The sequence below is a fragment of the Rana temporaria genome, chromosome 10, assembly GCF_905171775.1.
Source record: "Rana temporaria chromosome 10, aRanTem1.1, whole genome shotgun sequence".
Taxonomy (NCBI): Eukaryota; Metazoa; Chordata; class Amphibia; order Anura; family Ranidae; genus Rana; species Rana temporaria.
The window spans coordinates 138,149,634-138,164,223 of NC_053498.1; the positions used below are offsets into that span (position 1 = coordinate 138,149,634).

The 14,590-nt window shown below is 48.7% G+C and overlaps 1 protein-coding gene across 1 annotated transcript in view; it reads left to right on the top strand.

The window, feature by feature from the left end:
• The first annotated feature begins 343 nt into the window (after nt 1-343).
• Nucleotides 344-14,590, top strand: part of LOC120915672 — a 97,907-nt gene continuing 83,660 nt past the window's right edge. The window contains exons 1-5 of the mRNA XM_040326379.1: nt 344-676; nt 841-987; nt 7,398-7,562; nt 9,183-9,334; nt 14,410-14,578. Of these exons, the coding sequence (XP_040182313.1) occupies nt 589-676; nt 841-987; nt 7,398-7,562; nt 9,183-9,334; nt 14,410-14,578 (721 nt within the window). The 5' untranslated portion in view covers nt 344-588. The remainder of the gene's footprint in view (nt 677-840; nt 988-7,397; nt 7,563-9,182; nt 9,335-14,409; nt 14,579-14,590) is intronic.

Here is a 14,590-nt window from a genome sequence, read left to right on the forward strand (position 1 = left end):
AATCTTGACCCTTCCACTCTGTACGTAGCGCAATGATCATAAAAAGCCATGGGTTTAATGATTGATTTATCCCAAAGTAGATTTTAAGACAAAAACTACAATTTCATGCAAGTTTTCATGTGCTTTCAAAATGTTTGCAAATTTTATTGAAACAATCTCTGCTGGTGATCCTGATATGAAGGTCCTTGTTCAGGCATAGGCTGATGACACTCTGTCCAGTGTCCATGTCCATAATATAAGCAGCTGGATGCAGATGGGTGCTAAAAAAAATGGAGTAACTGATTTAGCTTTTTGTAAATTAAAGCACAAGTACTATGCATACATACATATGCGTTCCAGCAAATACTAGGCCAAGCTCTGATGATACTCTGCAGTGTTTCTCCTTCTCTGCTATTTCTCATTTATTATTAGACATTAGTGATGATCTACTGATGAGGGGTTGTCTGTGTCTCCAGATATGTCTGTAAAGAGGGCAACTCCATTTCCTGTCCGTCAGATGACATTTATGGCTATCGTTGCCCAGCTGGATTTTATTGCCCCACTGGGAGCAGTTTGGAGATTCCATGTGACCCGGGGACATTCAGCCCTATGGCCGGAGCAAGTACATGCCTCCCCTGTCCTGCAGGGAGCAGCTGTATGCATGTGTCTACAGTGGAGCCCCTCAACTGCCCTCAAGGTAAGAGATATTTTTATCATTTTTTTCTGTTCTAAGTGAAAATTTGACATTGAGACAAAATCTTAACTAGGAAAAATGTATAAATACCCTGAGCATCAGAATATGACTGTATGTTTACTTTACATATGGATGTGAAACAATAATGCCACTATATTTGTGTTCAGGTAATTATTGTCCAGCCATGACTGCAGCACCAATCCCATGTCCGACTGGCACTTTCAACCCTATGGAGGGAGCCCTGTCATTGGCTTCATGTAAACGGTGCCCAGCTGGCAGATACTGCAGAGGAGAGGCCAACTGGGAGCCTGATGGTAAGAAGTTCAACCCAGTTACTTTTTTCCAACATGGTAAGCTGCTTTGTCACTTCTAGGAGGGGGGAGAAGAGATTTGCCACTGCCGGGAGGGGGAGAATGGGAGCATTGTCACTGCTGGTAGGGCAGAGCTTAGCCATTGCTGGGAGGGGAGGAGATAGGGCTCTTAATAACTGCTGGGAGGGAGGAGCGTGGGGGAGAATAGCCACTGCTGGGAAAGGAAGAGCTGAGCTGCTATATAGATTTGTGTCGGGGGGGGGGGGGGGGCTATGTTTCTGAGTCACTGTTTGGAGGAGAAGCAGGGGGCAGCTTAGCCGCTGCTCGGAAAGGTTAGCTGAGCTTCTAAATCCCTTTTAAAGGTGAGTGCTAAGCTTCTGTGTCCCTGCCAGGAAGGGAGAGTTGAGCTTTTGAATCATCGATGACTGGGGAGAGGTGAGCTTTGGAGTCACTGCTGGGAGGGGAGAACTGAGCTAATGAGCCATTACTTGTAGCCGGAGCTAAACTCCTGATTGACCCAACTTGATGGTCTTCAGAACTTTTTCTGTGCTCTTTGCAGATTATTGCTTCACAGTGCCTGCAGCTACAGAGGTCTTTAAAGCGGGAGTTCCCCCGAAAAAAAAATTTAACATTAGATTTAGGCTAATTAAGGGGAGCGGAAACGGGTATTTTTCTCTTTCGTTCATAGACGGACACAGCCTTCATTGACCTTAGGGTTATGCTTCTTCCTACCAGGAGATTTAGGCAGAATTCTACAGCACTTAAGGGGTAAAAACTTTCCTTCATGCCGCTCCTCCCAGGGGGCGTGGCTCCCCCAGGCATAACCCACACCCTGCTTTAGCAGCCTCAGTTTGTTTTCTGCCTAACGACAGGAGGTCAAGGCTCTCTCTGGAGTTCCTGGACTCTGGAGTTTTTTTCTTGCGATTTTTCTCGCTTTTATTATTTTGTTCCTGCATTTTTGAATCCTGCGATTCTTCTATCAACAGCCGACTGGGTGACAGGCTGGGTCCTCGACCCTTGTAGTCCCCCCATGTTCGGCCTTCGAACGTGTGCCGGCCCTCAGCTCAGCTTTGGGACGTCCACGACAGGCCCTGTTGCTCCAGGGGCGGCCGGGGAACTTCGGTTCTAGGGCACACATATGACCGGTCTCTATGGCTTTGTCACAGTGTGTCTGGCCGACAGCCATGCCGTTTACGGACGTTGGTTCTGTCTGGGATACCTCCAGCCGGGTAGTCGCAGGACAGGTAAGTAGTGGCCCCTTACTCAGGTAAGTGGTCTGGCTGATGTTTTCCCTGGGGAGGTCGACTGAGGGTCCGCCCTGCTTTCCTCTCTCCCCTTCCTCTCCCTCCTTCCCCTGACTGGGTAGTGGCTGTGAAGGGGGGCCTCCTGGGTTTTCTTTATTACCACCGGAGCCCGTGTGTTGTTGGGGGACTGTGTTGTTACTCTGGGGGGTGCTGCTGTGTTCTATGAGGTAATTTTTACCTCAGATGGTGGCCATCTTGGAAATCTCCTTGGTAACGCTGTGATTCTTTTCTGAGGTGACAGACAAAGCACTGCAAGTGCTGCTGTGTTCTATGAGGTAATTTTTACCTCAGATGGTGGCCATCTTGGAAATCTCCTTGGTAACGATGTGATTCTTCCCTGAGATGACTCATCACAGCCTCTGGTCTCTGCTACCAGTTTTAGTGCTGTTACAGTTTTAGGCTGTGAAACACTGTGAATCTTCCATGAGGTGAAGACACATCAAAGCCAGCACATCAAAGCACACCTCAGGTTTTTCAGCTCCCTCTGCAGCTGGGTGGGGTGGTGAATACCGGGGGCCCCCATGCTCTGCAATAGCAGCAAGGAGGTGACCAGTGGGTTTTTTGTCCTGCCTTGCAGGGTGGGTGACTCAGCGCTGACACTATGGAACTCAAGCTATGCCTGAGTTAACCCTTACCGCCCCTCCCCCTGCCACATCTGTTATGTTGGCTGTCCTGGGTTTCTTACCAGGTTTGAAGCAGCTAGTGCCCGGATGGGGGGTAAAAAAGCGCCCCCTCCCTGAAGCCTGCTTCTGGGGATGACACAGAATCGCTGTTTTTTTCTGGTTCTTTTATGTCAGAGGCTGCGGGTTTTAACCCTTATGGATAGTGAGGATGACTCTGCTGCAGTCAGTTGCTGGCAAGAATTTGTTGGAGCTCTTGTTTCTGCGTTGCGTGAGACTCTAAAAATTGTGGATGTGGCGGAGACACCTCCGTGTCAGTACCAGCAGACTACCACGCACCGCTGAAGGATTTCCTTGTGTTCCTTATTTGGAAAAGGGCGAAGTTCCTGCTGCAGGAGCTGGAAGAAGGACCTCTAAGGTGGCCTTGGGGATGGCCGTTAAGGGTGAATGGTCCTTTTGGGTCTTCCCTGACTGGCATCATTGAGGATGCCACGGGTGGTAAGCGCATGCTGTTCCCATAGTCTGGGAAGGGCTAGGGACCTCGCCCTGTGCAAGGACCCTCCTTGCCTAGCTCTGAGCGTTTTTTCGCTCGCCCTGTGCGGTGGGGGTAGGTCTACATGGTGCTTGAATCCCCGCTGCGGGGTAGCAGCGCACCGGATACCGCATGCCTAACAAGTCTGCGGACATACCTGCTTCCGCCTGAAGTTCTGCTCCCGCCCGTGTCTCGGGTGGGAGACTGGCTTCGCATTGCGAAGTGTTTTCCTTGGGGTACAAGATTGAGTTTCTCTCTTGTCTGCCAAACAGGTTTTTTCCCTCCGGCTTCTGGCCTCCTCCGGTTCGCCGGTTGACTCCGTCAGGGGCTGTCCAGGATCTTCTGGTCAGGGGAGTGATTGTGCCAGTTCCCTCGTTGGAACGGTCTCGGGGTTTTACTCCATTCTGTTTGTGTCCCCACGGAGGATGGGGCCCGGTCGATCCTGGGCCTCAAGTCCCTCGTTTGTTTTGTCAAGGTGCAAACTTTTAGGTGGTGTCGATTCGCTTGGTAATAGCGGCACTCCATCAGGGGGATTTTCTAGCATCCTTGGATGTCATGAACGTGTACCTGCATATCTTCAAACCACCGGAGATTCTGTGCTTTGCGGTCGGGGGGGACCATTTTCAATGGTGTCCTTCCCATTCGGCGGGTTTTCACCAAGGTGCTCGTACCGATACTGGCCCGGCTGTGACAGCGGGGGGTTTGTTATCATGGGATGTCTGGACGACATTCTCCTACGAGCTTCTTCGAGCTCTGCATTGGTGGAGCCGTGTCTATCACGTGTCAGGCTCTCCGAGTGTTCGGCTGGTTTCTGGATTGTCCTGAAATCAGGGTTGATTCCGTCTCAGGGATACCTGGGACTGGTCCTGGATTCCTCCGGGGCGGGAGTGTTTTTCTCCTAGCGAAAAAACTTCAGACTCTGCTATCTGCTGTGCAGCAGTTGCCGACCCAGAAGCGGTCATCTCTGCGATTCTGCAGGAAAGTTCTGGGTCAGTTGGTAGCCTCTTTCGAGGCGGTTCCGTATGCCCAATTCCACGCCAGGGTACTACGGAGGGAACTGCTGTCACGATGGGACTAGCTTCCGTCATCTCTGGATTACCAGATTCAGTTGAGTCATCTGATCATGTCTCCCCTGGGTGGTGGCTGGCGTTTCCGGTGCTTCGGGCCGGAAAGTCATTTTTCTGCAGGCCACTGGACAGTGGTCACGACGGCTGCCAGCCTCTCCGGTTGGGGAGGGGCGCTTGGGGCACCCAGTCAGCCCAGGGGCACTGGACTCAGGTGGAGTCCTGCCTACTGATCAACGTTCTGGAGCTCCGAGCAATCAAGCTTTGCCTTACCAGGTGGTTCCTGGATCTACAGGGCCGACCGGTCAGGATCCTGTCCGATAACACCACGTCCGTGGCGTAGGTTGATCATCAGGGAGGCACACGGAGTTCTGTTGCAGCGACGGGGGTCGCGCGCATCCTTTCGGTGGGCCGAAGGGTCCGTTCCGGCTCTATCGGCCAGGTACATTCCGGGAATACGGAATTGGCTAGCCGACTACCTAAGTCGCACTGCACTGGGCCAAGGAGAGTGGTCTCTCCACCCGCAGGTGTTTCGGGGTCTGTGCCGAAAGTGGGGCACTCCGGACGTGGACCTTCTAGCGTCCCGTCTCTATCGGTAGGTGCCACGGTTCGTGGCCAGGTTTAAGGACCCGTGGGCGGACGCGTCAGGCGCGTTGGTGGCTCCTTGGGGTCACTGTCGCCTACTTTACACCTTCCCTCCTCGGAAGCTTCTTCCTCGCCTGCTGCGCAGAGTAGAAGCTGTAGGGATTCCATCGGTCCTGATTGCCCCAGATTGGCCGCGTCGCTTCTGGTACGCGGACCAGGTGCGTCTGCTGGCAGACGCCCCCTAGCGTCTTCCCCTGGGAATTGATTTTCTGTTACAGGGTCCGATCTTCCACCCTGTTTCACAGCCACCGGCCTTAGCGGCGTGGCTGTTGAGAGCCAGGGGCTTAAGGACCGAGGCCTATTGGGCTCGGTGGTCTCTACCGTGCTGCCCGCACGGAAGTCTACCTCACGTTGGATTTACCATCATACATGGAAGGCCTACATCTCTGCGTGTTAGGAGATGAAATGGCACCCTCGTACATGCGTTGTGTACAGGATTCTGCTGTCTTTGCAGCAGGGAGTGGTTCAGGCTCTCGCCTTACGTACGGTTAGGAGCCAGATTTCTGCTCTGGCTGTTTTTACTGGCAGCGACCCTTGGCATCGCACTCCTGGGTGCGTGCGTTGGGTCAGGGGGTCTGGCAGGTGGCCCCTCCGGTGCGCCCTCCATTACCCCCATGGGACTTGAATTTAGTCCTTTCAGTGCTTCGGGATGCTCCCTTTGAGGACATTCGGGAGGTTTATTGTCACAAAAGGTGATTTTATTTCTGGTAGCAATTACCTCGATCAGACGGGTGTCTGTCTGTTCTGGCGGCCTTGTCTTGCAAGGCTCCCTGCTTGGTCATCCGTAAGGATGAGGTGGTGCTGCGGCCGCAGCCGTTTTTTCTCCCTAAGGTCGTTTCGGCTTTTCACTTGGATGTGGACATTGTTCTTCCATCCTTATGTCCTCAGCCGAAGAACCCGAAGGAGGCCACTTACATTCTTTGGATGTGGTTCGGGCCCTTCGAGTTTACTTGTCGGCGACAGCTCCGTTCCGGAAGTCGGACTCGCTGTTCGTGTCTGTGTCCGGTCCCAGTAAGGGCCTGGCAGTCTCGTCGGCCACCATTTCCAGGTGGATCCGACGGATTGTGCTTCAGGCCTATGCCCTGAAGGGCGGGCTCCCCCCTTTCGGGTCATGGCGCATTAGACCAGGGCGATCGGGGCCTCTTGGGCTTTCCGACACCAAGCCTCTGTGTTACAGGTGTGTAAGGCTGCGACCTGGTCGTCGGTCCACGTTTTTTCAAAGTTTTATATGGTGGATGTGAGTGCATCTTCTGATGCCTCCTTCGGCCGCAGGTGTTACAGGCGGCAGTTTAAGGTTGGAGTTCCTCCGTTGAGTAACTCCGGTTTTGTTTGGGGTGTAACCTGTTTTTGCTGTGTTATTTTTCCCACCCCTCGAATTTTTTTTACACTGCTTGGGGACGTCCCTAAGGTCAATGAAGGCTGTGTCCGTCTATGAACGAAAGAGAAAAGAGGATTTTTGTACTCACCGTAAAATCCATTTCTCTGAGTTCATAGACGGACACAGCACCCACCCCTCCTTTGTTTGTACTGCTTGTTACGAACTGAGGCTGCTAAAGCAGGGTGTGGGTTATGCCTGGGGGAGCCACGCCCCCTGGGAGGAGCGGCATGAAGGAAAGTTTTTACCCCTTAAGTGCTGTAGAATTCTGCCTAAATCTCCTGGTAGGAAGAAGCATAACCCTAAGGTCAATGAAGGCTGTGTCCGTCTATGAACTCAGAGAAATGGATTTTACGGTGAGTACAAAAATCCTCTTTTTTTATCCCGCAGCCCATACCCGGAAGTGGCGGGAGAACATCTATCTCTACAACGGTAAGTACGGCATTGATTTAAAAAAAAATACCCGTTTCTGCTCCCCTTAATTAGCCTCAATCTAATGTTAAAAATTTATATTTTGGGTGAACCTCCACTTTAAGAACTTGTTTTAAAGTTGATTTGCAGCCTGTTATGAATTTGTACCTAATTTACGGTCTATTGCCTTGTCACAGGTTCATGTTAATAGCCAAAATATCACCTAAGCTTTATGATGATTTTCACTTGCAGTTATGATGTATTTTTTAATTTAGTGTATAGACTCTTGATGACCCATATTAAGAAGGTTATTGGCCTGTATGAGCCTATGCCATGTAAAGCATGGTTCCCTTGTCCAACTTCAGAGTATAATTGTGTATTCAACAACTGGGCATTTAACGTTGTCTTCATGCAACAGCTCTGTATCATTCTGGTCACCATTACACCTCCATCTCTGTGCAGGCCTGTGCTCAGCTGGATATTACTGTGAAGGAGAGGCAACAGACATCATCCCTCAGAAAACTGTCCGCTTTCCGCTCAATGGCCCTTGTCCTCCTGGCCATTATTGTCCTGAAGGGACGCCGTCACCAAAACCTTGTCCTATTGGCACACTGAATAATAGCACAGGTACCTGGAGTCTTTTGCTTTAGTCGTGTTGCACATGTGTTTTCCTCTGTATCTCTTGTAGCAGAAAGTATTGTGTATATATTATTATATATTTACTAAGGTGTCTGTTTATGAAACTGTGAACAGCGGTGATCCCGAGGATCACCGCTGATCTTGGTTCATTAACGGTTTATGAAACAGAGATGATCGGGGGAGAACATGTTCTCCCCCGATCATCTCCACACACAGACAGTGTGTAGCCATGCCCCCGTAGGGGTTGCTGAATGTAGTGGGCCCCTTTAGTGTAGATATAGTTTAGGTGCTAACTGTCTTCTGCACAGCTACCAGTCCCAGATTGCTCTCTTTAGGCTTTGGAAGCCAGCCTGGCTGCAATAACCTCTCTCCACTCCTCTCTTCTGGTTCTGCACCCATCTCAAACTGCAATCTCACAGTTCTCAGGCATGCCTCCACAGTCCTCCTAACTGTGCTCCACTCAACGGCCCTCCTGGCTGGGATCAGTTGTCCTCCCTAGAGTCTCTTAGCAGTGTTCTCTCCTGATGTCCTCTTCTTTCTCTCTCATGTGCCTCTCCTTCCAGGATCTCTTCTCTCGTCCTGGATGCACCCGAGCCCCAGCCCAGGGTCACCCCCCCCCCCATAAGGCCCCGACAGCCTTCACACTCTCTCACTCCAGCTCTTCCTCCCCAACTCCTCCTTCCCAGCTGGGCTGACCCTGGGAATTTAAGGAGGCCTGCCCCCTGCCAATCCAAGTTGGGGATTGGTCAAGGCTCCCCAACACACCACACCACAAGTAGCTCCACCTCTTCTCCCCTCCTTTCTTTCTAGCACTTTCTAGAAAGAAGAGGGAGGTGACTGTGATGCTACATGTGAGTCACCCAGCCCTGCCCTGAGCCACTTCCAGCCCAGAATGAAAACAAACAGGCCTAGCCACCAGCTAGGCCTGTCCAAATTTTCCTACTCTGCTAGAAAAATCATCACTCTAGCACCTAGCTAACTAGAGGGTGCTACACATGTATATATGATGTGTGTGTGTATGTGTGTGTGTGTGTGTGTGTGTGTGTATATATATATATATATATATATATATATATATATATATATAATATTGTGTATATTTATTAACATGAGGAGAGCGGTCGCCTTTGAGAATGTCCATGTTCTGAGCAGTGATAATTTATCACTGCTTAATAATCTGACATCTCAGTGTTTCAGTGAATTTCTGGTACTGTAATCTATGTCTCATGAGATTCCAGTATCAGGGGGCGTTCTCCACCGTTTGTAGATCGCTTCATTTGACAAAAGGAGAAGCGATCTACACGGCTTCATAAGCTGACACTCACAGGAGAACAACCTCCTCTGTGAAGGCTGGAGAATTGAGCAGTGGATATTTTTCACTGCTTTTATAAACGGACACCTAAAGGAGGTAAAACCGCCTGCTAGCGGCCGAATAGCGCCGCAAAATTGGCAGTAAAGGTATTGCATTTTTATTGAGAATGTGTACAAAGGTGGAGTGGCTCTTTATACAGAGGAAAGACATACATGTGAGGCTCCTAGACAGCTATTCTGGTATTTCTATAACTGCCCTGTACATAAGCGTCTTTCTCTGTATATCCCTCTAAACAGGAGGCTCTTCCTTGGACAGCTGTGTTTCATGCTATGCAGGACATTTCTGTGCCAGTGCTGGGCTGAGTTCGCCGACGGGACTGTGCGCTGCCGGATTCTACTGCCCAGGAAACTTCACTTCCGCCAGTCCCACTCCGTTTCTGTGTCCTAAGGTAACAGAGACCACACTTTGTGGCTTTATTTTAGTAGCTTAGCTACAAGTCAATAAATAGGGTGACTAACACGCAATGGTTCTGACTCAGAGCTGCTAAATTACCTAGGGCATGCTAAAGTGGCCTATCAAGCAACAGCATCAAATGTGATCAATCATATTGGACTGACCACTTTGGCATGCATAAAGTTATTTTGTGACTTGGTGACTCAGGGCCAATCTACCAGTTTCTCTCCTAAATTAGATATACTTTGTGTAAACCTTTCAGTCATTCCTGGAACTGGAAAAGTCACCATAGCCTCCTGCTAGTGTGTTTCTGATGATTGCATGTCACTATTAAAATAATTAAACCGCTCCACTAGATTCCATTCACTATCGGCATGAAGTTTGCATGATTTGCTCCATTCTAAATTGATCCTAGTATGTGTATGGATACAAGTGAGATGGGGACCATAGATTTTATGCATCTTGAGGACAGGGACCAATGTGAATGTACAATGTAAAGTGCTGCATAAATTGCTGGCGCTATATAACTACCTGGAACAAATAATAATAATAATATTATTACAGTAAAACCTTGGTTTAAGAGTAACTTGGTTTGAGAGCGCTTTGCAAGACGAGTAAACATTTTTCATACATTTTGACTTGATATACAAGCAATGTCTTGATATACAAGTAAGCGTCATGTCACAACTGAGTATAAAAGAGAAGAGAGGAGCCTCTAAGGCCTCGTACACACCAGCGGACATGTCCGATGAAAACGGTCCGCGGACCGTTTTAATCGGACATGTCCGCTCGGAGATTTCGGTCTGATGGCTGTACACACCATCAAACCGAAATCCGCGCGGACAGAGAACGCGGTGACGTAGACGAAACCGACGTTCTCTCTCCGGGGAGTTCAATGCTTCCACGCATGCGTCGAATCAATTCGACGCATGCGCAGGATTTCGGTCCGCTGGTTAGACGTACTAAAAAGCTGGAAAGCTGTCCGGCGGACATGTTTCTTAGCATGCTAAGAAACATTTGTCCACTGGAAATCTGTCCCCTAGCCTGTACACACGATCAGATCTGTCCGCTGAAACTGGTCGGCGGACCAGTTTCAGCGGACATGTCCGGTCGTGTGTACGAGGCCTAAGTGTAGCAATATGGTTACATTTATTCAAAGTACGCCATTTGGCAACAAATTGCTACACTTAGAGGCGCCTCTCTTATCTTTTATACTCTGTAGCTCCTGCTGGATTTTGCGTCTAATCCCCTTGTGGTGGCTTCCATTTGTGGATGGACATTTTAACCTATCACATTGCTATAATTTTTTTATATGGACTATAAACTGAAGGACCTATATAAAAAAGGTTGTGGAACAAATCATTTGCGTTTCCATTATTTCTTATGGGGAAATTTGCTTTGATATACAAGTGCTTTGGATTACAAGCATGTTTCTGGAACGAATTATACTCGCAATCCAAGGTTTTACTGAATTATTATTCAGGTGTAGCACACTCCATGCAGGAGCCGCAGTTGAAATGGGATTGCAGAGCCAAGCACACCGAATTTCACAGGCACACCTGAGACAGAAAACAGTCCAGCAGCTTTGTTTTGTATTTTATTGGGGGTATTGAGCTTGAGCTTGGGTGGGGATGGGCTAATTATGGGATGCCCACTTGACTGAAACAACTCTTAAGGAACACTTTCCTATGTACAGTCTATTTACATACTCCTGCACAAGTCGCTTGCTTGCAGAAAACTCACAGTTCCAGCTGGCACACTGATAGTTATTCTGACAAAAGGCAACAGTCAGATGCAGCAAAAACCCCTTACAGGCAGGGACCGCGTGCCCATTTGGTTGTGTGGCAAGAGTCTGTGTCCAGCTTTCATCCCTGTGCATACTGATCCCAGCAGAAATTCGTATTCATTTACGTTCACTAACAGTCAAATTTAAAAGGAATTTCTAATACCTATAATTTAATAGTTGTTATTTTGAATTTTCGAAATGTCTTTCTTATTTTCAGATTTTAAAATTTACGAATGACCCCAAAAAAATTAAAAAAAAATTTCAGCAGTGCACATTTCTAGTAAAAAGATCCACCTACATCTGCCTCTTCATTGGAAAATCGCCCCCCCTAAAGCAGGAACTGATTCATAGTGTATCCAAAAATGCCAAACCTTGATTCCATTGGTCCAGCGCTGTTGCACACACATCAGATCCATTCACACTCAACAGCGTGGATAGAGGAATTTCCCACTGAGGCTATTGTATTCTGCCAGCTGGCACTCATGACTGTAAGAATACACTGGGCGCTGCCACACAGTGACTGCAGCTGTTTAGCTGAAGTCAGGGCCGTCTTAATAGCATTATGGGCCCCTGGGCAAAGTAATGCTCTGGGGCCCCTACAATGGAGGCAGTGTAGGTAAACAAAAATCACGTAGGTAGGAGGTAGGGGATATCTGGGGTGTAGAGGGGTCAGAGTTCTGGGGGGATATCTGGGATGTAGAGGGACAGCCCAATTTCCGGCAGCCCGGGCTCAAGGACCGACTGCTTAGAGCAAAGGGCTGGGGCCCCTGGGCAGTGCCCACGTGTGCCCTCTCATTAAGACAGCCCTGGCTGAAGTCTCTGACCAAGATTTATCCGCCTGGCTCCTTTTAATTTTTGTATTGAAGGATGTTGGTTAGTAGGGTGTCCACAGGGCCACTCACTGCTCAAATTTCAATGGGTTTCTAATAAATCAGACAAAATTCAAGCAGTCAGCACCCTACCTACCACCCAACATTCTTCAATCTGAAAATCAATGGAGGCAGGTGGATAATTCTCCACTGAGCAGAAACAGAGGGAAATGTGATCAGTGTATGGACAATTTTAATTACGTCTGGTTAAAATAGCTTGGTTCATATTTATCCAAGCACCGCCCTGAGATATAGAGAATGAAATCGGCAAGCTGCCCCAGGGAAGCCGAAATTGTGCATGCAAAGCACGTCCTCCCATAGAATAACATTGAATTACACAGCACAGCATTGCTCAATATTATTTACCATTCTGCACAATGTATCAATTGGACTGGGGCAGAATTATTTAATCTAATATCTAACCCTGTGTGGTGTGTATGCTCCCATATCTCAACAGCATTCTGTGGAGGTTATTATGCGCTTATAATTATAAATTCTAAATAATTGTTTTACCATTGAGTGTTCTTTAAACATTGATAATTCTAAGCTGAACAATTAAGTCTTTATTGCAATTGTTTCATAATCACTCAGTAATTCCTGTTCTGCATTGCCTGAACTGTGTGTACCTGTGACTGGAAGCTAGTGAGAATTAAAATATTAATAGGCGTAACATTTTCCATATACTAAAAGAACATGATGTCCCCTGAAAAAAACATACCTCTGATTTCCTGAGCATGGGGGCGGAGTAGTGGGCTGGGCTAATAAGGGGACGCATAGCGCGTCACAAAGAATGTGGGTGTGTCAACATTACACTGACAATGGGAGGGGCTTAACATTTGAGCCAACCTACAGATTATAGGATTCAGAAGTATGTAACGTACATCTTGTAAGGGTCTGGGTTGGGTATTGTATATAGTGTAGGGGTCAGGTGTGTAATGTATAGAGTATGGAGTTCAGTTCTGTGTAACAGACCTAGTTTAAGAGTCAGAATTTTATACAGCCCAGTTCACAGCACCCCATGATTCTTTTTACCCCCACCCTGGAATAGAAATTCCAGAGATGTGAGCAATCCGGTGATGACTTTGGCAACCAGAGCTCAATTCCGGTATTACCGGGTCGATTCCGGCAAACTTCCAGCTGTGTAGTAATTTAGTTGTTCAACAGGATAAATGTAAAATCATCACTCTGTAGCTGGCCATAGTTAGTTTTATTCAGCCTGAGGGCCTCCAGCCACGCTATAAAGAGCATATGGACAAATCCCCCTGCTGGGCTATTGTATTCTGACAGCCGGGGTTCTGCCAACAATTTTCTGCCCAGCTCCTGTAAATTTGTAATCAAAGGACATTGGATGGGAGGTGACTGAAAGGGCCATCTACTAAGTGAATTTCAGTTGGTTCATCTGGAGCATTTTGCAATTTGATCAGTGTATGGCCAGCTTTAAAGGGTTAGTTCACCCTCTGAAAAATGAAAAGATGAACGTACACCCTACTTCAGTGGTCTCCAAACTGCGGCTCGGGGGCCAGATGCGGCCCTTTGCTTGCTTTTATCCGGCTCTTGGGCCATTGTTCCCCTCACTGTCAGCAACAGTGGGGCACGATTCCTCCCACTGACACCACTGGTGGCGCACTATTCCCCCCACTGACACTAATGGTGGCGCAATAATCCTCCCACTGACACTAATGGAGGCACACTAATCCTCCCACTCACACCACTGGTGGCACAATATTCCTCCCACTGACACCACTGGTGGTGCACTATTCCTCCCACTGACACCACTGGTGGTGCACTATTCCTCCCACTGACACCACTGGTGGTGCACTATTCCTCCCACTGACACCAATGGTGGGGCACGATTCCTTCCACTGACACCAATGGTGGGGCACGATTCCTCCCACTGACACCAATGGTGGGGCACGATTCCTCCCACTGACACCAATGGTGGGGCACGATTCCTCCCACTGACACTAATGGTGGTGCACTATTCCTCCCATTGACACCAATGATAGGGAAATTTTCTCCCCCGTTGACACCAATGATGGGTCATTATTACTCTCCCTAATACCAATCACGGAGCATTGTTTATTCCCACGGACGCCAGGACATTTTTTACAGCCACAGTGCGCCCCCCCAAAGTTTGAAGGACAGTAAACTGGCCCTTTGTTTAGAAAGTTTGGAGACCCCTGCCATACACCTTTCCAACCCTTTGGACCCCGCTTACCTCCATGGGCAATGAGCTGCCAGTGCCTACGCAGCTAGTGCAGCAGTGTGGGGATTTGAAATCCCTGCTTTTCATCCTTTTCTTTTTGCAGGGCCTTCGGGACAGATGAGTGAGATTCTCTGTGTCGGCGCTGACCATCATTGAAATATCAGCCTTTGATTAGCTGTTAAACGTGGTGTATCTCTCTCTCTCTGCAGGGCCACTTCTGTCCTTCCGGGTCTTCCCATCCCAAACCCTGCCCAACTGGACAGTTTCAACCAAACACTGGATCTCATTCCTGCACCCTATGCCAACCAGGATTCTACTGCCAGGAAGCTGTGGCTGGCCACCCACAGCACTGCCCTCCACACTCCTATTGTCCTGCTGGTAAGTATGTCC